Source organism: Ranitomeya variabilis, chromosome 2 (genome assembly GCF_051348905.1).
Source record: "Ranitomeya variabilis isolate aRanVar5 chromosome 2, aRanVar5.hap1, whole genome shotgun sequence".
Lineage (NCBI taxonomy): Eukaryota > Metazoa > Chordata > Amphibia > Anura > Dendrobatidae > Ranitomeya > Ranitomeya variabilis.
The window spans coordinates 824,451,137-824,478,037 of record NC_135233.1 but is presented as its reverse complement, the minus strand read 5'-3'; the positions used below and the strand labels follow the sequence as shown (position 1 = coordinate 824,478,037).

General features: G+C 43.5%; 1 protein-coding gene across 3 annotated transcripts in view; it reads left to right on the top strand.

Moving 5' to 3' along the window:
- Positions 1–24,692, top strand: part of LOC143809943 (elongin-A-like) — a 124,249-nt gene extending 99,557 nt beyond the window's left edge. For all 3 annotated transcript variants that reach the window (XM_077292891.1, XM_077292892.1, XM_077292893.1), the window contains 3 exons: positions 1,497–1,620; positions 5,479–5,606; positions 24,508–24,692. In XM_077292891.1, coding sequence (XP_077149006.1) covers positions 1,497–1,620; positions 5,479–5,606; positions 24,508–24,569 — 314 coding nt within the window. In that variant the 3' untranslated portion in view covers positions 24,570–24,692. The remainder of the gene's footprint in view (positions 1–1,496; positions 1,621–5,478; positions 5,607–24,507) is intronic.
- The last annotated feature ends 2,209 nt before the right edge of the window (positions 24,693–26,901 follow it).

The window sequence follows — 26,901 nt, the reverse complement described above, 5'->3', positions numbered from 1 at the left end:
AGGATCATACATCAGTCTTTGTGGAGGCACTGTTAAAAATTATGTTCATTTACTATTTTACCATGATTGCTAGAGTGAAAGAGCCATTTTAATAAATTTCCTATCCACATTTATTTACCTCTATTTGGCTTCCTATTTCAGCCTGCTAGCCCTTACTACAACCATTTTATAGCACAGAATTTCGGGTCCCCATTGACTTGTATAGAATATGTGGTCATGTTTGCTACCCGAACCGGACTGTTAAAAAAAAAAAAAAAAAAAAAAAAAAAAAGTCTGCCCGAACCAGCTGAACATGGATATTCACTGGTTCGATCATCACTAATATTGATATGTTGGCATAATGGGAGAGAGTGAACAGAAACCTTCATTTCAGCTCATCATAAGAGTATAAGGTTCTAATTTGATAATTATATCGGCAAAATTAAATTGGTCAGATTGAGCCCATGTCCTTGTCAATGAGAAATTCAGGCATTCAGGTAAGTTCGGATGCGATAAGGAGGAGGTAAGAGAGGAATTTGATGCCAAATTTAATTTTTTGTAGCAAACTTTCCATATATCTCTGGTGTGAGCCAATGGACCTAGGAGATCATCCAAAAATATTTTAAATGACAAATTCTTAAAGGGGTTGTCAACTACTTGAACTAACCCTTTTGAATGCCTGCCCCCCCTCCAACCCCAGTGAAATAAACACTTATACTTGCCTCTGGCACGGTTTCATTGGTATCTGTACTAGCTCTTCCAGGTATCCTGTGACATTGTCATGTTGCTTAATACCTGTGGCCAATCAGGGTAACTTCACTCTCCTCGGCATCAAACAAATCATATACAGCTGGAGGAAGTCTGAGCTGCTACTCTCTCACTACCTCTGGGTGTACGTGATTTTGTCTGAAGCCATCCCTGATTGGCCACAGGGATTGCGTGACATGACTATGTTGCTAGATGCCCGGAGAGCTCTGGTTCCAACACCGCTGGAATGGTGCTAAAGGGGAGTTAAAGTGTTATTTTACTGGGGGGAACCTAGGCATTCAGTAGGGTTTTTTTTAAGTAGTTGACAGCCTGTTTTTAAGGTGCGAAATGCATAAAGTAAAAGGACAAATTTATTGACCTCTTAATGAAATCCAATACAGTAGAACAGTATAGTACATACGTATATATTGTTTTTCAAGCATATTATCAAATACTAGCCGAGATCTGTCTGTACTATGGCATGAAAATAAGTTTGACTAATAACCAGTATAGGAATGCAGGTTTATTAAAATGTAAATTCTATGCAAAACTTTTCAAGCTAATGAGTAACACAAAGATGTGAACACCTATGTCAGTCAGAAGAGAAATGGAGCAATTATTTTGTTAATACCTGGCCAGTAATTTTACTGCTACGGTTTCCAATGTCTGCCTTTTGACACTGCAGAAAGGCCGTTTAATTCCGATCAGAATTTTCAGGTTTGGCTTTGTAATTTTAATAGCTTACACGACCTATGTTCCCATGCCTGCAGGACGACAAGTAAAACTGGCTTACATCCATGGTGCAGCCAAACCTCCACGGAATATTCGTCGACAACAGGAAATTTATGGAACTGCAGGGCCTATAGTGCAACCTCATCCACTAGACAAATACAAGTAAGTAAACACCTTCTTAAGCTCCATTTAAACTTCACGATTATGGTGACTGAGCATCCTTTACTTATAATCTTATTCTACCCATGCTGCCGTTCACCTGAATAGAAGAGCGCTTGTTCAGCAGGTGAAATGATACTTTGTGGTGGACAAAAGAGAATTGTTCTCGGGAGCTCATTATCCTGTGTAAACACAACTTGTGCTGCTGTAAAAAGGTGGTCTGGGGTGGTAGTCCCAGCCGGGTCAACTAGTCACAGTCAGTAGACACCGTGGCACCTTGCTCAGAGATAGACCAGACAGATACAATCCTCAGACACAACTTGCAGTCCAACAGGGAATGAAATTTAATAGCAGAGATGAAATGAAGTACAACACTGGCTTCCTGCCCTTTTTCCCTGGCAATGTCCGTGGCAGTACCCACAACAGTCACGGTGGTCGGTAGCAGTAGTCCATATGCCGGAATCTGGATGCTGGAAGTCCCTTCGGTGGGGCCCTTACAAAGTCCTGGGCAAAAGATTCTATCCCCTCCGGGGGTCTGGCAATGCCCGTGTCACTGTCCTTTAGTTCGTAGCAACAGGTTCTATCCCCTCCTGGGTTCTGGCAATGCCCCGGCTTAGATTTCCCCCAGCCCGGGGGTCCTTGCTGTCCCGGATGGGGACATACATCTTGCCTCACGCCGTGCTGCCTGGGATCTGAGCAGGAAGCAGGAGCTTCCTGCTCCCAAGAGGCTGCAAGTCCAGCCCACAAACTTAACCTGTGGTGGCCCTGCCTCTAATCATAGATTAAATAGAGGCACAGCCTAGAGTAGAACATTGAAACAAGGCAAACACAGCACATCACATTAACATAACATTAATAGACATACAGTAGCATACATTACAGTACATATAAGTAACAGTGCAAAATACAAGGGGAACCATAGGGTACCAGTATGAAGAAAAGAGGGAGCACTGAAACTCTCCACCACCTCCTTACACTGCCAACAACAATGGCACCCTATGTGCACTGTACAATGTAACAGTCTGACTGTGTAAGTGGACAATTAAATGACCACTTATCGGCAAAAAAAAAAATAGCGGATAGTTGGACATTTAGTGCCGTTGGTTCGTGCAAACTGAGTTTTAGGCTTTAAATCACTCCAGGGAGGGAATGGTTCCCTTGCGGCAAATTTTGTATGCATAGCGCTACAGAATTAAGAAGTTCTCTATAAAGTAAATAATAATATCTGCAAGGAGTTTGTATGTTCTCCCGTGTTTGGTGGGTTTCCTCCAGGTTCTCAGGTTTCCTATCACACTCCAAATACATACTGATAAGGAATTTTAGATTGTGAGCCCCAATGAGACCGTGATAATGATGTCTGTAAAACACTGCATAATATTATGGAGCTATATAAGCAATAACAGTAATAAGGCTACTTTCACACATCAGGTTTTCTGCATCAGGCACAATCCGGCGAATGTTGGAAAAAATTAATCCGGCGCAGATTGTGAAAAACTGATGCAAAGGATCCGTTTTTTCAACGGATCCGACTAGAATATCCAGATAATTGGATAAAAAAAAATTTGGAGCATGCTCAGTTTAAAAAAACGGAATCCGGCATTTTCCGGATCTGGCACCTTACGGCCCCCATAGGCTTCCATTCTAGCAAACAGCCATAAGCGCCGGACCCGGCACTTCCGGCTTTTTCGCCGGAGACAAAAAACGTTGCTATGGACATTTTTTCCAGAAACCGGAAATGGCAGATTTGCCACCGAAAACCAGGCAAAACGCAATGTCATCCAGCGCAATCCGGCACTAATACAAGTCTAGAGTAAAAAAAACGGATCTGGCAGCAACATTCGCCGGATCTGTTTTTTTTAATTTTAGCTGGATTGAGCCTGACAGCGAAAACCTGATGTGTGAAAGTAGCCTAAGTTGTAGTTGCCATATAAGCTTTACTCTGAAAAGCTGTGGCTTTTTTAGAGAATTCTTTCTTTTAATAGTCGGTCGGGATGCTACAAAAAAGCAGTCCTATAGGAGAAACCTGTCAGTCTAGAGGAGTGAGGTGGGAAAATTAATTTGGGGATTTCTCTTCAGACTAGACATCCCAGAGACATTGTTCCTGGCTGAAATATTTCAAAGTAAAACATGAATGGTGGCAATTATAGAGTTGGTCTGATTCGTGGTGCATATGGTTTGGGCAGCATGAATCGGCTATCGGGCTCCCATTGAGCTGACAAATCTGCTTTTAATGTTATGGCTAAACGGTGTAAAACTGTTTTAAGAAGGCAATTTTTTTCTTCCATCTTGAGTGATTCTTAAAAAATAGCTAAATGCTGAAACATTCGTACTATGTAAATTGTTTTTGTTTTACTGAAAAGAATTGTGACTATTAACTTGTCACAAGTGGAAAGCTGCGACTTGCAATGCTCAATAAAATAGGCAGCAGGTTCTGCTCTGCTATCACATGGTCGTGTGTAATTGACCCCACTCCTGACTATTAAGAACGGTTGTCTTCTCACTCCTACATCACAGATTTTCCCTTGTATTATGCCTCGCTTTCACTACCTTTTCAATTAGCTGCATTGCTTTTCTTCCTGTGTGGTGTACAGTCACCAGTGTAATTCTTGTGTGTGTGTACCTGACGGCAATAAACTATTTTGGCAGTGTAACTATAGAATGAAATCTGATCTTGGAAATGCGAAGACATTTCAGTAGCTGTCTGTTCTTGTCATTCAAGCTTTCCTGCCTGGTGACGCACATCCACATTTTTTTTTCTTTAAAGCCTTTGTAAATATGTTGCCCACAAATCAATAATGCCAAAAAATATAGGGTTTATATTTTTTCAAAAATAATTCGTCCATTTTCAGTTTGGGCTACCTTTTTGTTTAAAAATTACTTTGTTTAAGAAGGTAAATTAAAGCATAACTAGGAAATATTACAGGGTTTGTCTCAAAATGTCAAGAATATACACGGTCTATCGATTTAAAATGATCCTGTCATGTAAAATAATGCTATTAATCTTTTAAATGTTTAATCGCTATTAAATACGTTTAATAGCTTTTTACATCATGGGGTGCTAGCACCGAGAGCCCCACCACCAGGAGGAAATTAACTTTATTCTCCCGGCAGTGTCTGACTTTCAGTCATAGGGATGGCGCTACCACGCTATCGGGCACCATTTTGTGTAGAGGGTAAGGTTACACCCACCACTCTCTATACACTGACTGACAACCAGCCTTAAAAACAGTCCTTAAATTTGTTAGGCAAAATAATTTAAAATGGTCTTGCCCATTTAGTTTTAAATCTACCTCTCAGGATCTGACAGAGACCGTCCACCATTATCTGTCTTTTTTGTCTCCAAACACAACAGGCCCTGATAATCTAACTCAATTGCCTGTAATTTGACAAGCAAACCCAAGGCTGGAGTGTATGGAATTAGAGTTTTTCCACCGAGTCTCTTTTGGTCGATATTACATCTCTGACCCCAAATCCGGTCCACTAAAAAATCCTCAAAGTAAATGTTGTTGCTGGTGTATTTTCTTCTGGGACTTACATCATTGAGGCCAGCCACCTCGGTGACAAAACTGCCGTTCAGGATATACAATATATCTCAGTAGTGGGACAGGAGGTAAAGTATACACACCATTGCAAGCCTTTTATTTTAAAATCTAAGACCAAAGACTCATGATATCTTGAAATATTGCTATTGAATGATATACCCTCTTACAAAATGGCTTATTTTAGAGAGTGGAGCATCACAGGACTACTTAAGTAAAACGAATCCTCATTTTTTTTTTTTTTTTTTTATTCTCCTACTATAATATTGATGAGGTAACAAATTCTGTTTTTGTTTTGTCTTTTTTCATACTTCTACTGTAGATTGCAAAAAATAGAAACAAAGGAAAGTAATGCCTCAACTCTAAACTCAAATGCTCACCAGAATACTGCGGTGACTATGTGCAATAACCAGTTTGGCCAAAGTCAAGATCAAAAACGAACTGTCAAGAGTAAGTATAGCTGTTTTTACAAAAGGCATGACCTCCCCTGTTGCTCAGGCTGGTCCGCGTGATGGACTTTATCTCATACACACTACTCTCCATTCACTCCTGTTACTCACCTTCTCTCAAAGACTGTCTTCCATGGTCCACCCTCCCATAGACTCCTTTCTCATACCTTCCACTTTTCCAGTCTTTAGCGGGATGGTGAACACTGATTGTTCTGATTCCATTTTCTTTGTGCTTTGTGAATATGTTTGAGGGTAGTGTATGTTTTTAATTTTTTTTACTGTTATGCAACTTAACTGCTTTCAGACTTTATAGACTTTATATGACTGGACAGTTTACACATTGCTCTACCATGACATTCTACAACGTAATTACATCATAGGCATGAGAGGATGAGCCTGCAGACACACAGCCAGACTTCCTATAGAAAAATCATGGATGATTTATTATCATTCTTGCCCTCCTGATCACTGTAGATACTGGAGGGAACAAGACGTATGTATAAAGATTAAGACTAAATGATCACTCAGTGCTGTTTACACGTTGAAATACCCCCAGAGGTCTTTCATTACCTTAAGGTGGTGGTGGTGGGGCACAAGGTGTGGAATAAAAAAAAATAAACGCATGTGCAGCGCCCCAGAGTCCTGGTCGTGCAGTATTGTTGCTCTTCCACCAGGGGGAGTGATGGTATGTCTGATTGTACTAAAGGAGTTCACCTGACCAGGTATCAGTCACACACTACACTTCACACTCCGGCCACCAGGGGGAGCGAAAGGTTCTATCTATAAGGCCACTCCTCACACACGGGTAAAACTGGTAGTCGGATAGGAAGTTAGAGAGAAGCTGACTGGGCTCTGCCCCAGTAACATCGAGTCAGAGAGAGAAAGCTGACTGGCGAGGCCCAGGGAGGTCCCTGTCAGGGGTGGGATGCTGACAGTGGCCTAGCAAGAGATAGATCGTTACGGAGCTGCGCCTGCACCTGATTGCGGCAGCATCCTAAGAAAGGACAAGAAGCGAAGTATATTGTGGAGAAGTGAGAAACAAGATCACAGCACTAGGAGATAATACCAAAAGGAGTCCTGCCTTAAGATCGTGGCAACATCCTTCTGAGGCGCGTAGCCGGAACACCGAGGGAGTACTGACTCTACGCATTACTCCAGATAACGGCAGGGCAGTTAACTCTAGGTTGGCTGTCTCACCTTTACACCTAATGAAGACAACGGAGGCAATTGTGGGAGAGGGGCGTCACTAGGGTCCCTATAAATTAACTCCAGGCCTACCCCGTCATACGGGTGCATCCTATCCATACCATCTGGGGGATGGAGAGAACATCAGAAACATACACAAGAGTTGTGAGGACTATCCCGTGGTGCTCAGCAGGGAGGTGCTACAACCCACATGCGCTAGTAGGAAGGCTACTGATTTCCACCTGCAAAGGGAACTTTGGATGTGCCTTCGGACCGGCCGGATTCAGCCAGCCCTGTTAGCAGTGCTCTGGATTGTGGATGCTGAAGTCTACAGTAAAAGGTAAAGAGACTGCAACCTTTGTGTCTTCGTTATTCACTGCGACCTACACCATCATCATCTACCTTACTGGGAAGCCCTGGGGACATACTTCACCTGTGGGAAGGTATACCATCTAGCTGCCATTCCATCACCCCAGCGGACCCCTAAGCAGCATCTGTCATCCTGACCGAATACCACAGGTGGCGTCACGAACACTTGACAAACTTTTATCTACACCTTTAATTGGACGCCCCTTAGCAGGGCCACGAACTGGGTCGGGCCACAGTGACATCCCCAGAACCGAGACAGAGGGACCCGGTGCCGAGTACCCCACTGCTCTGCACCTGGGGGTGACCAGCATGTATTAAAAAGAAAAAAAAAAAAAGAGAGACCAAAAGACAATGTGTCCTGTCTTGTACTGGTCAAATCGCAACCCTCGCATTATACAGATGAAAGAAGTTGAGAAAATTTGCAATATCTCTTATTAGAGAAATCTCCTCCTTGGTCCTTCTGGATTGATCTCTTTATTTCAATTCATGTGTAGAATGTGCCTTCAGTGACAAAAGATTTCTACACATTGAGATAAGAGATTCTATGGGATAATGAGGAGGTGGGAGGAGCTAGAAGAAGACAGACATTCTGCCATAAGTTCTCCTGAATCCACAATTGCACATAAATGGAAACTGTTGTAAATGGAAGTCTGTGGGCTTGGTAACAATTTTGATTGCTGCATCTGACACGCCCGCCAGGGCCGTGGGGTACCCGGAATCGGACCGGGCAGTTCTATGGAGGAGGTCACCGGCCCGTGATCTGTTTCCATGGCCCTGGCTGTGTCATAAAATGGAGGATAATTATGTGGTGTTTGGTCGTGACGCCACCCGTTGTGTTCAGCAATGGGTGGCCTACACTGCAGTTTAGGTCCACTGGGGCTGATGGTGACGCAGCAAAGATGGTTCAGCTCCCCATGGGTAGAGCAGGGCCCTAGGGCAAATATATTTGATTGTTCAGATGGTGGAGAACGTTGGGGTGCAGACAATAAGTGAAGGACACAGAGAGGTGCAGTTTTCTTTACCTTTTTACTTGAAAGTAGATGCAATCTGGGGTACCAATTACAGATGACGGACTGAGTCCTGCTTGCCTGGAGGTTTTCAGGGGATCCACCCTGCCAGGTGGGGTTTTCTTAGGCACTTTTTAAGGGTCCCTGCTGCTTGTAGCCAAGCTGCGGCCCTTTCCTGCGTGATGATTTCTATCCTGTATGGCAGACAGCATGAGCCTATTTCACGGGCACTGTCCTTTTTCACTGTCAGCCCCGGGCTCTTGGTCTGCTACCGTGCCTTCAGTTGTTCGGTGTAGCCAGGAACTTGCAGTCCCCTGCCCTCCACATTCGGCGGTCAGGGCGTACAGTCCCCGCCCAGCCATGGACTTTGGCATCCCTTTTTATCAGCGCTCCGCTCTGGGGTCAGCTATTCACAGTTTTTATTCCCATGAGCTCTTGTCCCTGCTACTGTCCCTTCCCTCTCCACAAACCAACTGCCAACTCTCCTCTCACGGTCCTGTCACAAGCTCCAGCTGGCTTCAGTTTCCATGACAATTCACCTGTTTACTCTCTCAGCTGACTTCTTTCTGACTCACTAACACCACCTGCTGGCCAGAATTTATAAGGAAGCTCCCCTTTCTGGCCTGGAGCAGGAATTGACATGTACTTTGTTACCTGGCATAGGGACCTTCCTTCTTGCCTCCAGGCATGACATCACCCCTTAGAGGGAAGCAATGTCACCATGGCAACCGGACTCTGGGGTGCCACACATCCTCTATACCCACATCACTAATGTCTAGTGGATTGTTGTCATCTATTTATTTTACTTGTACAGTGGGGAAATAATTTGATACCTTGCTGATTTTGTAAGTTTGCCCACTGACAGACATGAACAGTCTCTATAATTTTAACATTGAGAGATAGAATATCAAAAATAAAATACAGAAAATCACATTGTATAATTTATATACATTTATTTGCATTTTGCAGTGAGAAATAAGTATTTGAACCCCTAATAACCATTAAGAGTTCTGGTTCCTACAGACCAGTTAGACGCTCCTAATCAACTCGTTACCTGCATTAAAGACAGCTGTCTTACATAGCCACCTGTTATAACTGACTCCTGTCAGCAGACTCAATCAGTCAGACTCTAACCTCTACAGCATGGGGCAAGACTAAATAACTTTATAAGGATATCAGGGACAAGATCATAGATCTGCACAAAGCTGGAATGGGCTACAAAACCAAGGAAGTAATATAAAATGACTGTCAATAGACATCGAACTGGAGCACCGTGCAAAATCTCACCTCGTGGGGTATCCTTGATCTTGAGGAATGTGAGAGATCAGCCTAAAACTACACGGGGGGGGGGGGGGGGGGACACGTTAGTGATCTCAAGGCAGCTGGGACCACAGTAACCAAGGAAACCACTGGTAACACATTACGCTGTAAAGGTTTAAAATCCTGCAGTCTCTGCAGTGTCCCACAGCTCAAGAAGGCACAAGTGCAGACCATCTGAAGTTTGCCAATGAATACCTGGATGATTCTGTGAGTGACTGGGAGAAGGTGCTGAGGTCAAATGAGACAAAAATTGAGGTCTTTAGCATTAACTCAAATCGTAGTGTTTGGAGGAAGAGAAGTGCTTCCTATGACACACCCTCCCTACTGTCAAGCATGGAGGTATAAACATTGATGTTTTGGCGGTGTTTCTCTGCTAAGGGCACAGGACTACTTTGCTGCATCAATGGGAGAATGGATGGAGCCATGTATCATAAAATCCTGAGTGACAACCTCATTCCCCCACCCCAGGACATTAAGAATGGGTCATGGCTGGGTCTTCCAGCAAGACAATGACCCCAAACATACAGCCAAGGCAACAAAGGAGTGGCTCAAAAAGAAGCACATTAATGCCATGGTGTGGCCTAGCCAGCCTCCAGACCTTATGGAGGGAGTGGAAGGTCTGAGTAGCCAAGCAACAACTTCAAAATCTTAATGATTTAGAGATGATCTGTAAAGAGGAGTGGACCAAAATTCCTCCTGATATGTGCGCAAACACCATCATCAACTACAAAAAACATCTGACTGCTCTGCTTGCCAACAAGGGTTTTGCCACCAAGTATTAAGCCTTGTTTGCCAGAGCGATCAAATGCTTATTTCTCACTGCAAAATGCAAATAAAATTATATAAATTATACAATGTTATTTTCTGGATTTTATTTTTTGATATTCTATCTCTCAATGTTAAAATTAACCTACCCTTAAAATTAGACTGTTCATGTCTGTCAGTGGGCAAATGTACAAAATCAGCAAGGGATCAAATACGTATTCCCCCCACTGTATAAGCCATCATATTCCATTGCACTTTGCATAAATTACCTTTCACTTTTCCCATTGGGGATCACAATCTACACTCCCTATTAGTATGTCTTTGAAGTGTGGGAAGAAACCCACAAAAACACGGGGAGCACATATAAACTCCTTACAGATGTTTTCCTTGGTGGCATTTGAACCTAGGACCGCAACGGTGCTAACCACTGAGCCACCGGACTGCCCAGCTATATAATATTTGTTCTTTTGTACTGGACTTGATTATATATATCTCGGTATTCATGACTATTGTTGACAATTAACAATTGTTAATTATGACAAGTATTATGACAATACACATTTTCCAAAAAAATGCAATGTTTTTGTAGCAATGTTTCCATCCTGGTCACCTTCTTGTAGCAAATGTCCTAATCCTGGGCACCTTCAATACCACTAATGATGCCATTCTTCATATACACATAAAAAAATCCTTCTCACTTGACCTCACTCCCTTTTGCGATCAGTAACCTCTTCCTCCTGCACAGCCTTGGCATTGCATGAAAGTGATATTACGCCGACGTCTGCCTCCGGCTTCTGATTGGTCAGTGGCTGGAATTGATATTGTGGTGCAGTGAGATGGTTTCTGCTCCACAATACATTTAAATTGCATTTATGTTCAGCTGCAACTAAGTGCTGGAATCGGCGGCCACTGGATTGGGCTGCAATAATTATGGGGAGCTAGTGAGCCTGTAAGCCGCATGATGCAGCCCATGGGTCATCAGTTTAAGACCTCTGTGCTAGAGCATCATTTGTCCGACAGCCATCTAATGCAAAATGGCTGACTTTAGAGTTTGCCATGTGCTATCTGATTTGTAGTCTTACAATAATGTACACTGATCTGTTAGTACTACTGCCTGAGGCCAGGCCAGTATTCCGCCCCATTTCAAGTTTAAGTTCACTGAAACAGTTGTTGTTGACAGGTGGAAACAACCAAGCTTGCCAAATATAAAATGAGACAATAAATACATTGCAATGTGCCATATATCTAAAAATACATCATGGTATGCTCACCAATTTGTTTACAAAGCCCAAACTGTAATGCATTTTATTAATTGCAGCTTATCTGCAATAAAAAAAAAATACTGTATATGTATGCCCGCAAAAACAATCATGACCAAAAGTGTTGGCAACCTTGAAATTTTTCCACAAAATAAAGTATTTGTCTCAGAAAATGATTGCAATTACACAAGTTTATTTCCTTTTTTTGTGTGTATTGGAACAACACCACAAAAGACAGAGAGAAAAAAAGGCAAATTATACATAATTTCACTCACAATCCCAAAAATGGTCTGGACAAATTTGTTGGCTCCTTTCAAAAATTGTGAGTAAATAAGCATGTTCAAACTCCTCTGTGGTAAGTAACAGTTGTGGGCAATATGAACATCACATTCCAAACCAGATAAAGAGGACAAGTTGACTAAATTTTTGCATTGTGAATCTGTGTGTACAACATTAAACATGAAGAACAGAAAGAGAAGAAGAGGTTGTCTAAGGACTAAAGAACCAAAATTATATATTTAGGTGAATCTAACAAATCTCATAGACAAGTTGTATAAATTATTAAATGTTGAAGTCCTGATATTGCTGGTGTAATTATTTAGAAAATCAATGTCAGAATGGCTATCATTTCGCCATCTGATTCTGATCTTGATATTAAAATTTTACATTTCTTCTGACATAGATTACTAATGTAAGTACACCATCCTGAACAGGTTTTAAGCTACCTATTTTAAGAATGCATGAAATCTTTTTATTATGAAATCTATCAGGAGAACAGCCAGAGGATGTCGCAGATATCCCTCACAATTTGTAATGGGACAGCCATTTGATACAAATCTCGATTGGTAGAGCAGTGACCCAACAAAGAAAAGACCCCCCTCCCCCTTTTGAGTTACTACAAGCTGTAAATGTTAAATCACCACTACAGCGTTTTCTTTATTGCAGCACTGGAGTGGTGCTACTAATCTAAGTTCCCTACTCCTAGACTTCTACTTACCAGCCACCGCCTTAATCTTTTATTGGCACAGCTCCAGTTGTCTTCTGCTGGATGTGACCTGTCGGACCACTCTAGTGTTTGCTGGGTGATCCAGAATTCACATCTCAATGCAAGTTTGAGTCAGAGCGAGGCTCTCAGACTTAAATTCAGAGCTTGTGACCATTACCTCTGACTTCCAGTCAGTCAGAAGTTGGAGGTCACAAGAAGGCTGCGTGGGACTGGAGCGGTCCCGTGAACAGCTGAAGGCGGAGCAGGCGAAGGTGGTCAGCACGTGATGAATCTGGTGTCGTCCTGCAGGTATTGATGATCCGGTTCCTGGCGGTGATGAGTCCTCAACGTCTTGTGCGGGGTCCTGGATTCGGGTTGCAGAGTAAAGAGCAGTCTCCAACACTGCCGGAGCTTAACAAAGCTCGGCAGAAGTATGTGGGTGAGAGGGGGAACAGTTCTCGGTGGGTTACCCGTTATTTCTTAGGCTGCACGCACGCGGTCTTTACTGACCCGCAGTGTTGTGTACCTTCAGCAGCAGGAGCCAACTGGCAAAAGGCAGTTCTCCGGTCACAGTCTCTGTAAGTGGCAGCAGGAATACTATAGTGTGGATCTGCGCTGCCACGGTGCTCCCAGTACGCAGCACCAAACTTCCTCTGCGGTGCCCTGCGTGCTCCCACCAAGTCTGTCTGCCTTTTTGCACGCTCTGCCCTTTTCAGCCTAGCTACGCCCCCTGCTGTCAAGTGCAAAGGTCGGTCCAGGTTTCTAAGCTTTCTCTCGGACAACAAAGGTGACAGTCCCGACCGTTCCAGACCTGGCACAAAAAAAGGTACCTATGGTCCCTCTTCTTGCATATACTAGGATCAGCAAACTTGAACTAGTAGTGCAGCGCCCCAGAGTCCTGGTCGTTGCAGTAATGTCGCTCTGCCACTAAGGGGAGTGATGTTACGTCTGATTGCACAAAAGGAGTTCACCTGACCAGGTATCACAGTCACACATTACACTTCACACTCTGGCCACCAGGGGGAGCAAAGGGTTCTATGTATTAGGCCACTCCTCACACTCTGGAGCGTTACTTGGAAAGATTCAGGGGGTCCCTGTTAGGGGTGGGATCCTGACAGAGGCCTAGCGAAAGGACAGAGCGTTACGGAGCCGTGCCTGCACCTCATTGCGGCGGCATCTTAAGAAAGAACACGAAGCGAAGGATATTGTGGAGAAGTGAGAAAAGAGATCACAGCACAAAGGCGGTAGAACCAGTAGGAGTCGTGCCCCGAGATCGGCAACATCCTACTGAGGCGCGTAGCCAGCGGCTGGAACACCGAGGAAGTAATAGACTCCACGCATTACTTCTAACCAACGGCAGGGCAGTTAACTTTAGGTTGGCTGTCTCACCTTTTACACCTAATGAAGACAACGGAGGCAATTGTGGGAGAGGGGCGTCTCTAGGGTCCCTATAAAATAACTCCAGGCCTACCCCGTCATACAGGTGCGTCCTATCCATATCATCTGGGGGACGGAGAAAGAACAGAAACATACATGACAGTTGTGAGGACTATCCCATGGTGCTCAGCAGGGAAGTACTACAACACCCAGGCGCTAGTAGGTAGGCTACTGATTTCCACCTGCAAAGGGAACTCTGGATGTGCCTTCGGACCGGCCGGTCTCAGCCAGCCCTGTTAGCAGTGCTCTGCATTGCGGATGCCGAAGCCTTCAGTAAAGAGGTAAAGAGACTGCAACCCTGTGTCCTTGTCATTTACTGCAACCTACACCACCACCTACACCTTTAATTGGGCGCCCCTTAGCAGGGCCACGGACTGGGTCGGGCCACCGTGACATCCTCAGAACCGAGAGACCCGGTACCGAGTACCCTGATGCCCTGCGTCTGGGGGCTGCTCCAGTAGCACCACTCCAGCGCTGAAATAAAAAAAAAAAAAAAAAAAAAAAAAGGCTTGAGTGGAGCTTTAACATATTTTTTCCTTATGTGAGTTTATCCCCTTTCCGACACTGGGCGTAATAGTACGCCGATGTCGAACTCCCTCTCTTTGATGTGGGCTCCGGCATTGAGCCCACAAATTTTTCAGCACATGTCCGCTGTTTTGAATAGCTGACATGTGCTCCGAACAGCCGCGGGTGAAATCGCGATTGACCCATGGCTCTTAGCTAGTTTAAATGCCACTGTCAAACTCTGACAGCTGCATTTAACAAGCTACCTGTATGTAGCAGAGCTGATCAGGTTATGGCAGCTTCTAGTCTCCCATGGAGACTATTGAGGCATGCCAAAAGTAAAACAAATAAATAAATGCAAAAAATATTTAAAAAATATAAAAGTTCACATCGCACCCTCCTTTCGCCTCATTCAAAATAAAACAATACAAAAATCAAATATGCACATATTTGATATCATCACATTCAGAATCACCCGATCTATCAATATAAAAAAATTAACCTGATCGCAATACGGCGTAGTGAGAAAAGAAAAAAACCCCAGAATTACGTTTTTTTTGGTCACTGCAACAATGCATTAAAATGCAATAACGGGAGATCAAAAGATCATCTCTGCACCAAAATGGTATCATTAACCCCTTCACCCCCAAGGGTGGTTTGCACGTTAATGACAAGGCCAATTTTTACAATTCTGACCACTGTCCCTTTATGAGGTTGTAATTCTGGAACGCTTCAACGGATCTTGGCGATTCTGACATTGTTTTCTCATGACATATTGTACTTCATGATAGTGGTAAAATTTCTTTGATATAACTTGCGTTTATTTGTTAAAAAAATGGATATTTGGCGAAAATTTTGAAAATTTCGCAATTTTCCAACTTTGAATTTTTATGCCCTTAAATCACAGACATATGTCACGCAAAATACTTAATAAGTAACATTTCCCACATGTCTACTTTACATTAGCACAATTTTGGAACCACATTTTTTTTTGTTATTGAGTTATAAGGGTTAAAAATTGACCAGCAATTTCTCATTTTTACAACACCATTTTTTTTCAGGGACCACATCTCATTTGAAGTCATTTTGAGGGGTCTACATAACAGAAAATACCCAAGTGTGACACCATTCTAAAAACTGCACCCCTCAAGGTGCTCAAAACCACATTCAAGAAATTTATTAACCCTTCAGGTGTTTCACAGAAATTTTTGGAATGTTTGAAAAAAAAGTTAAATGTTCATTTTTATTTACACAAAATTTATTTCAGCTCCAATTTGTTTTATTTTACCAAGGGTAACAGGAGAAAATGGACCCCAAAAGTTGTTGTACAATTTGTCCTGAGTACGCTAATACCCCATATGTGGGGGTAAACCACTGTTTGGGCGCATGGCAGACCTCAGAAGGAAAGGAGCGCCATTTGACTTTTCAATGCAAAATTGACTGGAATTGACATGGGACGCCATGTTGCGTTTGGAGAGCCCCTGATGTGCCTAAACATGGAAACCCCCCACAACTGACACCATTTTGGAAAGTAGACCCCCTAAGGAACTTATCTAGATGTGTGGTGAGCACTTTGACCCAACAAGTGCTTCACAGAAGTTTATAATGCAGAGCCGTAAAAATAAAAAATCATATTTTTTCACAAAAATGATCTTTTCGCCCCCATTTTTTTATTTTCCCAAGGGTAAGAGAAGAAATTAGACCACAAAAGTTGTTGTGCAATTTGTCCTGAGTACAACGATACCCCAAATGTGGGTGTAAACTATTGTTTGGGCGCAGGGCAGAGCTCGGAAGGGAAGGAGCGCCATTTGACTTTTCAAAGCAAAATTGACTGGAATTGAGATGGAACGCCATGTTGCGTTTGGAGAGCCCCTGATGTGCCTAAACATTAAAACCCCCCACAAGTGACACCATTTTGGAAAGTAGACCCCCTAAGGAACTTATCTAGATGTGTTTTGAGAGCTTTGAACCCCAAAGTGTTTCACTACAGTTTATAACCAGAGCCGTGAAAATAAAAATTCCTCTTTTTTTTCACAGAAATGATTTTTTAGCCCCCAGCTTTGTATTTTTACAAGGGTAACAGAACAAATTGGACAACAACTTTTGGGGTCCAATTTATTATGAGTACGCTGATACCCCATATGTGGGGGGGAACCACTGTTTGGGCGCATAACAGAGCTCGGAAGGGAAGGAGCGCCATTTGGAATGCAGACTTAGATGGATTGGTCTGCAGGCATCACGTTGCATTTGCAGAGCCCCTGATGTACCTAAACAGTAGAAACCTTCCCACAAGTGACCCCATATTGGAAATTAGACCCCCCAAGGAACTTATCTAGATGTGTTGTGAAAACTTTGAACCCCCAAGTGTTTCACTACAGTTTACAACGCAGAGCCGTGAAAATAAAAAATCTTTTTTTTCCCACAAAACTTATTTTTTAGCCCCCAGTTTTGTATTTTCCCAAGGGTAACAGGAGAAATTGGACCCCAAAAGATGATGTCCAATTTGTCCTGAGTACGCCGATACCCCATATGTTGGGGTAAACCCCTGTTTGGGCACACGAGAGAGCTCTGAAGGGAAGGAGCACTGTTTTACTTTTTCAACGCAGAATTGTCTGGAATTGAGATCGGATGCCATGTCCCGTTTGGAGAGCCCCTGATGTGCCTAAACAGTGGAAACCCCCCAATTATAACTGAAACCCTAATCCAAACACACCCCTTACCCTAATCCAAACGGTAACCCTAACCACACCCCTAACCCTGACACACCCCTAACCCTAATCCCAACCCTATTCCCAACCGTAAATGTAATCCAAACCCTAACCCTAACTTTAGCCCCAACCCTAACTGTAGCCCTAACCCTAGCCCTAGCCCTAACCCTAACCCTAGCCCTAACCCTAGCCCTAACCCTAGCCCTAACCCTAGCCCTAACCCTAGCCCTAGCCCTAACCCTAGCCCTAGCCCTAACCCTAGCCCTAGCCCTAACCCTAATGGGAAAATGGAAATAAATACATTTTTTTTATTTTTTTATTTTTCCCTAACTAAGGGGGTGATGAAGGGGGGTTTGATTTACTTTTATAGCGGGTTATTTAGCGGATTTTTATGATTGGCAGCCGTCACACACTGAAAGACGCTTTTTATTGCAAAAAATATTTTTTGCGTTACCACATTTTGAAAGCTATAATTTTTCCATATTTGAGTCCACAGAGTCATGTGAGGTCTTGTTTTTTGCGGGACGAGTTGACGTTTTTATTGGTAACATTTTCGGGCACATGACAGTTTTTGATCGCTTTTTATTCCGATTTTTGTGAGGCAGAATGATCAAAAACCAGCTATTCATGAATTTCTTTTGGGGGAGGCGTTTATTCCGTTCCGCATTTGGTAAAATTGATAAAGCAGTTTTATTCTTCCGGTCAGTACGATTACAGCGATACCTCATTTATATCATTTTTTTATGTTTTGGCGCTTTTATACGATAAAAGCTATTTTATAGAAAAAATAATTATTTTGGTATCACTTTATTCTCAGGACTATAACTTTTTTATTTTTTTGCTGATGATGCTGTATGGTGGCTCGTTTTTTGCGGGACAAGATGACGTTTTCAGCGGTACCATGGTTATTTATATCAGTCTTTTTGATTGCGTGTTATTCCACTTTTTGTTTGGCAGTATGGTAATAAAGCGTTGTTTTTTTGCCTCTTTTTTTTTTTTTCTCACGGTGTTTACTGAAGGGCTTAACTAGTGGGACAGTTTTATAGGTTGGGTCGTTACGGACGCGGCGATACTAAATATGTGTACTTTTATTGTTTGTTTTTTTATTATTTAGATAAAGAAATATATTTATGGGAATAATATTTTTTTTTTCTTTATTTAGGAATTTATTTTTTATTTATTTTTTTACACATGTGGAAACATTTTTTTTAAACTTTTTTACTTTGTCCCAGGGGGGGATATTACAGATCGGTGATCTGACAGTGTGCACAGCACTCTGTCAGATCGGCGATCTGTTGTGCAGGGCTGCAGGCTTACCAGCGCTTGCTCTGAGCAGGCACTCGGTAAGCCACCTCCCTCCCTGCAGGACCCGGATGCCGCGGCCATCTTGGATCCGGGACCTGTGGCGAGGAGGGAGGTAGGAGACCCTTGGAGCAACGCGATCACATCGCGTTGCTGCGGGGGTCTCAGGGAAGCCCGCAGGGAGCCCCCTCCCTGCGCGATGCTTCCCTGTACCGCCGGTACACCGCGATCATGTTTGATCGCGGTGTGCCGGGGGTTAATGTGCCGGGGGCGGTCCGTGACCACTCCTGGCACATAGTGCCGGATGTCAGCTGCGATATGCACCTGACACCCAGCCGCCGTGAGCGCGGCCGATCGCGTATGACGTACTATCCTGTCGGTGGTCATACGGGCCCACCCCACCTCGACGGGATAGTACGTCAGATGTCAGAAAGGGGTTAAAAATGGCAGCTCATCGCGCAAAAAATAAGCCCTCACCCAACCCAAGATCATGAAAAATGGAGTCACTACGGGTATCGGAAATTGGGCAATTTTTTTTTTTTTACCAAACGTTTGGAATTTTTTTTCACCACTTACATAAAAGAGAACCTAAACTTGTTTGGTGTATGTGAACTCCTAATTACCTGGAGAACCATGGTGGCTGGTCAGTTTTAGCATTTAGGATGGCAAGAATAAAATGTGGGATTGCACTTTTTTTGCAACTTCACAGCACTTGGAATTTTTTTTTTCTATTTTCCAGTACACGATATTTTAAAACCAATGGTGTTTTTCAAAAGTACAACTCGTCCCACAAAAAACGAGCCCACACGACCATTTTGACCCAAAAATAAAAAAGTTATGGCTCTGGGAGCAAGGGGAGCAAAAAATGAAAACACAAAAATGAAAATACCTCCGGGGGTCAAGACTGCCTGACTTTCTGGTTTATTAGATGTCAATTTACTAGAGACCATTTTGTGAGATCATGCACATTGTCTATCATTTCAGAAATAGTTCAGCAACTTTTCATATTTAATATCATGATATATTTACTTATATTATACTAGATGGAGGCTCAATGCTATCACATTGGGAGGGCGGTAATGCCAGGCCGGACTGAGCATCGGGCACTTCTGGCAAATGCCAGAAGGGCCGGCGCCTGTAGTGGGCCGCATTGTCAGCTGCGTTAACAGTGCCGGTGTCATCGGAACGCCCACACTGTGCTAAAGCCTGTATACCTGCCTTAGTTTTCATATTCTTTTACCCCACTTCTGTCTAATCTACATCCGCCTCTTCTCAGTGTGTGTTATTTTAGTGATTCACTCCTGCCCCTGCCCCACTTCTGTCCTGTACGGTGTACTCGCTCTCCACACTTCTGGTCTGCAATCACCGCATGACATCATCTTCTCGGGTACGAGCGGTTTATTCAAACCAGGCACCAGGCTTGTTGAGTCTGACACCTCCTGCATCTTGAGCAGCAGCAGATGGATGCCTGTCTCCCCTGACCTGTGAGTGCTTGTGACGCCTCCTCCCCTGCTCCTTTACCAGTTATCTGTCATGTAGACACTTTTTTCAAAGTATTTCTATTCATTGCATTGCAGTCCTCATTTCTCCTCACTCCTGGCTCCCTCCTGTTTGCCATCATTATCTATCATCGCTTGCTGCATTACATATTTTAGCCTGTGCTCTCCATTTTATAGCTGGCTTTTTTATTCTCTTTTTTTCATCCTTACCTTTTATTTATCCCTCAGGTTATATAATTATTATTTATTTTTTCTCTTTTTTTTTCCCCTCACCTTCTATAACTAGTTCCTTCCCTTGACTTTATCACCTACTTTTATCCTTATACACCTTATAAATTACTCTTCTCTTCACCTTTACTGCTATTCCATGTTCATTTTAGTCCTTATCTTATTTGTTCCCACCTCCAGGTCATATTCCCTTTTTTTTCCCTTTTTTTCTTTTCCTTGTGTTCTATTTTTTTTACTGCATTTTTTAATTATTCTTTTTCTCTATGGCTTATTTCCATGTATTTACTGATATATATTATTAATTTGCATTGTTATTGATACCTCTCATGCGTTTATTAACTTTTTCATACTCAGTATGTATTTGTTTTATTTTTAATGTTTTTTATTCAATAATTTTTTCACAATCTGCATGTATCCTGTTTTTCGTGTGTGTATGTGTATTTTGTAGGCTGTGAGCAAGGTCTGAGGACAAAAACATTGGCCAAAAATCTTGTACAGACACATTTTTTCTGCATCCTTAATTCCCGGCGCTTTTTTTGGTTGTGTTTTCGTTTTTCGCTCCCCTTCTTCCCAGAGCCATAACTTTTTTTATTTTTCCGTCAATATGGCCATATGAGGGCTTGTTTTTTGTGGGATGAGTTGCAATTTTGAACGACACCATTGGTTTTACCATGTCGTGTACTAGAAAACAGGAAACAAATTCCATGTGCGGTGAAATTGCAAAAAAAAGTGCAATCCCACACTAGTTTTTTGTTTGGCTTTTTTGCTAGGTTCACTAAATGCTGAAACTGACCTGCCATTATGATTCTCCAAGTCATTATGAGTTCATAGACACCAAACATGTCTAGGCTATTTTTTTATCTAAATTCCAAATTTTGCAAAAAATAAATAAATTGTGCAATGTTCCAACATCCGTAGCGTCTTCAGGATTTCGGGATCTCTGGTTGGGTGAGCACTCCGAGCTGATGTTTTTAATGATACCATTTCGTGCAGATACATTCTTTTGATCACCCATTATTGCATTTTAATGCAATGTTGCGACGACCAAAAAAAGTAATTGTGGCGTTTTGAATTTTTTTCTCGCTATGCCGTTTAGCGATAAGGTTAAAACTTTTTTTTAATGATAGATCGAGCGATTCTGAAGTAAACGGATGGCTCCCCCAACTTGAAGGGGCTGCTGGGCAAGTTAGGGGAGCCATCCGTTTACTTATGGGTAAGCATGTATGAATGACCACTTGATTAGGAGCTATTATGGGGTACAGCTATTTAGCACCTATATATATTTTCACCTTTCCTAAGCCATTAGGTCATTATGGTTAAATGACTGTCATTCCTATTTAGCTTACTCAGATGTGCTTAGCTTTTCCTTCTTAACCCAGTTTACCTTCATGTCTCCTCCATATTTCCTCTCTGTATGTGCTACATTAGTGTTTTATTAATTGATTTACATGTTTTTTTGTCTCAACAAGTCTTCTTAATTGCTTCTATCTTCTATGGGACTTTTATACTCCGCTTTTTTGTTTTCGAATATTTGGTTATGGTTTGTAGGCATTTGTCTGTTATATTGCAATATTATTATTGCGGTATTATTAATATTCAATCTTATATAGCTGTATTATTGCTATTATGATAGTAGTAATTAGTAGCAAGGTAATATTAGTAATAGATAACCCCATCTGGTGCTATGGGGCAAGAACAGCATGGGCCTGTGTACTTTGAAATGCCCCAGTCCGTCCCTGCGGTAATGTCACGATGGGGGCAGACTTTGCAGCATTGAGAATCTCTCCCCCACCAAGTGCTCACCCACCTATCCACTCTCTTTCCCCATGTGCTGAATTCTCCCATCTGTGCTCTCTTCTTTGACCTGTCCACCCCATGTGCTATCCCCCTTGTCTGCTGTCTTTCTCCTTCCTGTGCTGGGCTCTCCCCTTTATGTGCTATCCCATTTGAGCTGTCTCCCCCTGTGACCTGTCTCTCACACCTGTGCGCTTTCTCTCTCCCCCATCTACTGTCTTCTCCTCTCATGTCATCTCTTCTTTGACCTGTGTACCCCATGTGCTCTCCCCCTTGTGTTCTCTTTTTCTCCACCACTTTGCTGTCTTCTTCCCTGTCTTCTTTCCTCATGTGTTCTCTCGTTTGCGCTGTCTCCCCCCTGTGTGTCCTCTTTCCTATGTGCACTCACCCATCCCCATGTTAAAATGAAAGCAAAGTAGGTAAAGGTATAATGTGACCAGCTTTCTCTGCCTGTAGACCTGTCACGCATCTGCCGCCGGGATCAGCCGAATAATTCTCTGCGCCTGCGTGGAATTCACGCTGACTCAGTAAATCAGACTACCACCATCTCTGTGCAGACAGCGGCGGTCACATTAAAACTGCGCATGCGCTCCTCCTGTACAAAGATGGCAGCGGTCAGAGAATTATTTGGCTGATCCCAGCGGTGGCATGCTCGCGATGGTGTTCCGCTGGTGATACCGTGCAAGAGGCTGCATACGGCGTACACCATGTGTGTGGTGCGTATGGCATATACAGTGTGTGTTTGTGTGTGGTGCATAAGGTGTATACAGTTTGTGTGTAAGATATCAAGCAGGAACGCGGGATGCAGTGACAGAGGCAGAGCAAGGGTTAACAGGTTTATTTACAAGGGAATAGTCCACGCAGGAAGGTAAAGGGTTAAACAGTATTAAAGGCACAGTAAAATACAATGGTTAAAATATTAGCAAACGTATAAGGAAGTCAATATTGCAGATCCTGCTGCAAACTCAATGGTGCCGGCAACGGCCGGTGAAGTGTCCTCATTAATGGGGTCAAGCAGACAACAATAACCCCATCTTCTGGTGACAGTGGTCAGTCTCCGGTACCTTCCAATGCCCCTAGTCCATATACTGTGGATGCCTACAAGGTTACGGGCCACGGTTCTATCTAAGCCCAACGTGTCTCCTGCACAACTCTCCTGACAGTCTCGGTCAAACGAGCCCAAAGTGGCTGACGGTAATGCAGGTCATGGTCTTGTACGAGCCTAGCGTGGCTCAGCATGTGTTTACTGGCACAGTCCAGATGCAAAGGCCTGTACTGTCCCGGCCACTCTTATGGGGTACGTGTGTAGTACCCATGGACTCGGAGACCGGACTCACACCGCATGTCTTTCTCTCTGGTCCCCGCTGTTGGTGGCGGGCGACAACAGGCACTAGTTTGCATGCTGCTGGTGCTCTCTGGGCAGGGCACTTCTCTCTCTGGCAGCTGCACAGCTAGCTCAGCTCTACTCTGTGTGCACGGCTCTGCTCTGTGGATTCTGCTCGGCTCTGCACAGTTCTCTTCTGCTCTGCACATCTCTGCAGCGGTCCCTCTCTCCAGATTGCTGCTGGGCACGCTTAGCTCTGCAGGCGGTGGGGCCCTGTCCATGCGGCTCTCTGAGGGAAGGGAAGGCAGAGCGCACCACTCACCGCTCTGCGTGCTGCTCTGCCCTGGCACCAATCTGCTCTGCTTTGTGAGCTTTCTCCTTTTATCTCCCTGTTGCTGCTCGCCCTTTTCTGGCTCTCTCCGCCTCCTCCTGTCACCAGGAAAACCCATCTCTCTCATGCTTCCCTCATGCAGCAGGGGAAGATCCACCCCACTCAGGCTTCCACAGGAACAGAGGATGCAGCCTTTCTAGTTTCAGACCTGGCATGCAGGTACCCGAGGTCCAGTCTATCTCCTTATGTGTGTGGTGCGACGGTGTTCTACTGGTGGTATCACGCAAGAGGCTGATACCACCATCAGTTTCCATATTGAGACACCCATCACTTGGCTGTCCCAATATGGCGGTCAGTGAATTTTCACAGCTTGGATTTCTGGGATCCGGACACATCTGGACGGAACAGGATGTGAAGACATTAGGGTCTGTTCACACGTTGCGGATTTGGCTGCGGATCCGCATCGGATTTGACCCTGCGGATTCACAGCAGTTTTCCATGCATTGTACAGTACCATGTAAACCTATGGAAAACCAAATCCGCAGTGCACATGGTGCGGAAAATACAGCGCAGAAACACTGCGGTTTATTTTCCGCAGCATGTCAATTTGTGTGGAATCCGCAGCGTTTTACACCTGTTCCATAATTGGAATCCGCAGCTGTAAAAATGCATGTGAAATCCGCACAAAAAACGCGGTAAATTTCAGAATCTGAGTGGAAAAATCCACACATGAATCCACAACGTGTGCACATACCCTTACAAGGTAAGTATACCGTATATTAAGATAGAGAAGTGTAGGTATAATATTTTATATTTGTCCAAAGTAAAGTGCTTGAAAGTAAACTTTTTGGATGCATTTGCTTATTTCAACCTCTTCTCTTTTAGAGATTGCACCAATGATGGCGAAATCCATGAGGGCTTTCAAGAACAGAGTAGGACCAAGATGAATTTTCACACTTTGATCACAAATTCTATGATTTCAGTTTAAAGCAAAAATTTTTTTTCTCTCCTCAAACATTGTACTTTGTGTATCTAAATGATGTAAACTCTAATAAAGTAAGTGACAACAATTAAAAAAATGTGTGTGTTCTGTCCCCACATGAGGCGAATGGAGGTGTAGTTGACTAATAGGTTTTGTGAGAGAATCGTACCTTCAGTTTTCCTTGCTGTAGGGAAAACCGGACCAATGCTGTTCAGCGTCCGGAGAGATGATGCACACCAGGAATTGTGCAATCCAGACTTATTTGGAAATCTGGTCATACAGCATTGGATGGTATACAGTAACTTCTCCAGAGTTGAGCCAGGTACAGAAAGTGTATTTGTGACAGCAAGTGAGCAGCAAGAGGTCGAAAGACTGATGCCTTCCTAAGCCCGGTTCAAGTGTGTCCTCTCACAACAGCATGTAAACTGAAAATGAAATGGCTGCCAGAGGAAGAGAAGACTTGACCCCTGAACTGGAAGTGGAAGACATGCCCACAAGAATAAATTAATAACAAACTGCCATACGGAAAAAGGCCATTGGGTGGCAGCAGAGCAGAAATGTAAGCACATACATAGCATGAAAATGCACATAAAACTGAAGAACAAAACTTACACGGAACAGCACACTCCCCATCTGAAATTCCATAAGGGATTTCACTATATTAATGTCCTTGAAATAAAGTCCAACGGCCTAGAAAAGGAAACCAAACATGCATGCAGTGCAATAACAACAACTTCGAACAAGATAACTGAATGTCTTTAAGTCAGTTCCTGAGATAATCCAAAGGAAACCCATCTTCAGATCAGAGAAGCCGCACTAGGCCCAACTGCAATCCAATGGGCAAGTACTAGTGCAGTGTTCTTTTTGACGTTTACCTTACCGGAATATCCTCAATCGGTAGTACCAATACGAGCTCGTGGATTGGTCTCTGAAATATCTTAGGTTCACATTTTCCTAAGGACTTTCAGCTCCACCTTCCAGACCTTGCTCACTTACTTCACTAGGGAAAATCTTTGTAATGATTCCCAAAGGCCAGTCGATCCTTTGAGCTTGTTGTTCCTTCATTTACACAATGTCTCCTTATTTCAAGTTCGGTTTACTCTGTTGCCATTTTCTTCATCCTTGAAGAACCACAAGGTACTCCTTTCTCCACCAGTTCCAGAAGTAATCAGCGAGGTACTGTATGCGTTTCCACTGCTTCTGGAAGGGGTTTGCGTGAGTAAAGTCTCCACTGACTGTTAGCAGGTTCCCGATCTTTTGGGTAAGAAGAGTAGCCGGCGTAAGAATGGTTTTCATTTCAGGATCCATTGACACTGGGACAAGGGGTCTTGAGTTGATTATAGCAGAAACTTCAGCCAGAAGAGTAACCAAGGTCTCATGCGTAAGTCTTGAAGAGTTTATGTCCATAAGCATAGAGTTCAAGATGTTGCGTGAGATCCCCATCATCCTTTCCCAAGAACCTCCTATTTGAGAACTATGTGGAGGATTGAAGATCCAGGTGCAACCTCTTTCTGCCAGTTGATCCGAATTGGCTTGATGTAGATATCCAGCTCATGCTGTATAAAGTCTGCGAGTTCTACTGCAAGCACGGTCCCACAGAGTTCAAGCCTGGGAATAGTGTGGTCACAGGCTTGGGAGCCAACTTAGCCTTGCCGAAAACAAAACCAACATGATCTTGATTGTCGGATACCATCACCTTCAGGTAGGCAACAGCTGCAATGGCCTCCGTGGATGCATCCGAGAACACATGGAGTTCCGGCCTAGTGCTAACAGCAAGTGAGATGCCGGCATAGCATCTCGGTATGTGGATTTTATCCAAGGCACACAAAGACTGCTTCCAGGTTTTCCATTTTGGTTCCTTATCAGGAGGTAGTGGGGCATCCCAGTCCTTGACCATTTCAGAAAGCTGTCTCCGAAGGGATTTACGTTGTATGGTAATTGGTGCTACAAATCCCAGTGGGTCATATAAGCTATTTACCACTGACAGGACACCACGTTTAGTGAATGGTTTGTCTGCACAGTTGATTTGGAAACCGAAGGCGTCGGCTGACAGGTTCCACCTCAGGCCTAAGCTTCTCTGCACAGTCAGACGGTCTGGTCCCAGGTCTATGTCCTTGAATCCAGGTGCGTGGTCACTTGACTCAAAGGCTCTCATGACAGCCAGGCTGTTTGAAGCAATTTTGTGCAGTCTAAGCTTAGCTCGTTACAGCAGATGTTGGGTCCTTTTAAGTAGGTTGATTGCCGCTTCTTCTGTGGGTAGAGATTTTATTCCATCATCTACGTAGAATTCTTTCTCT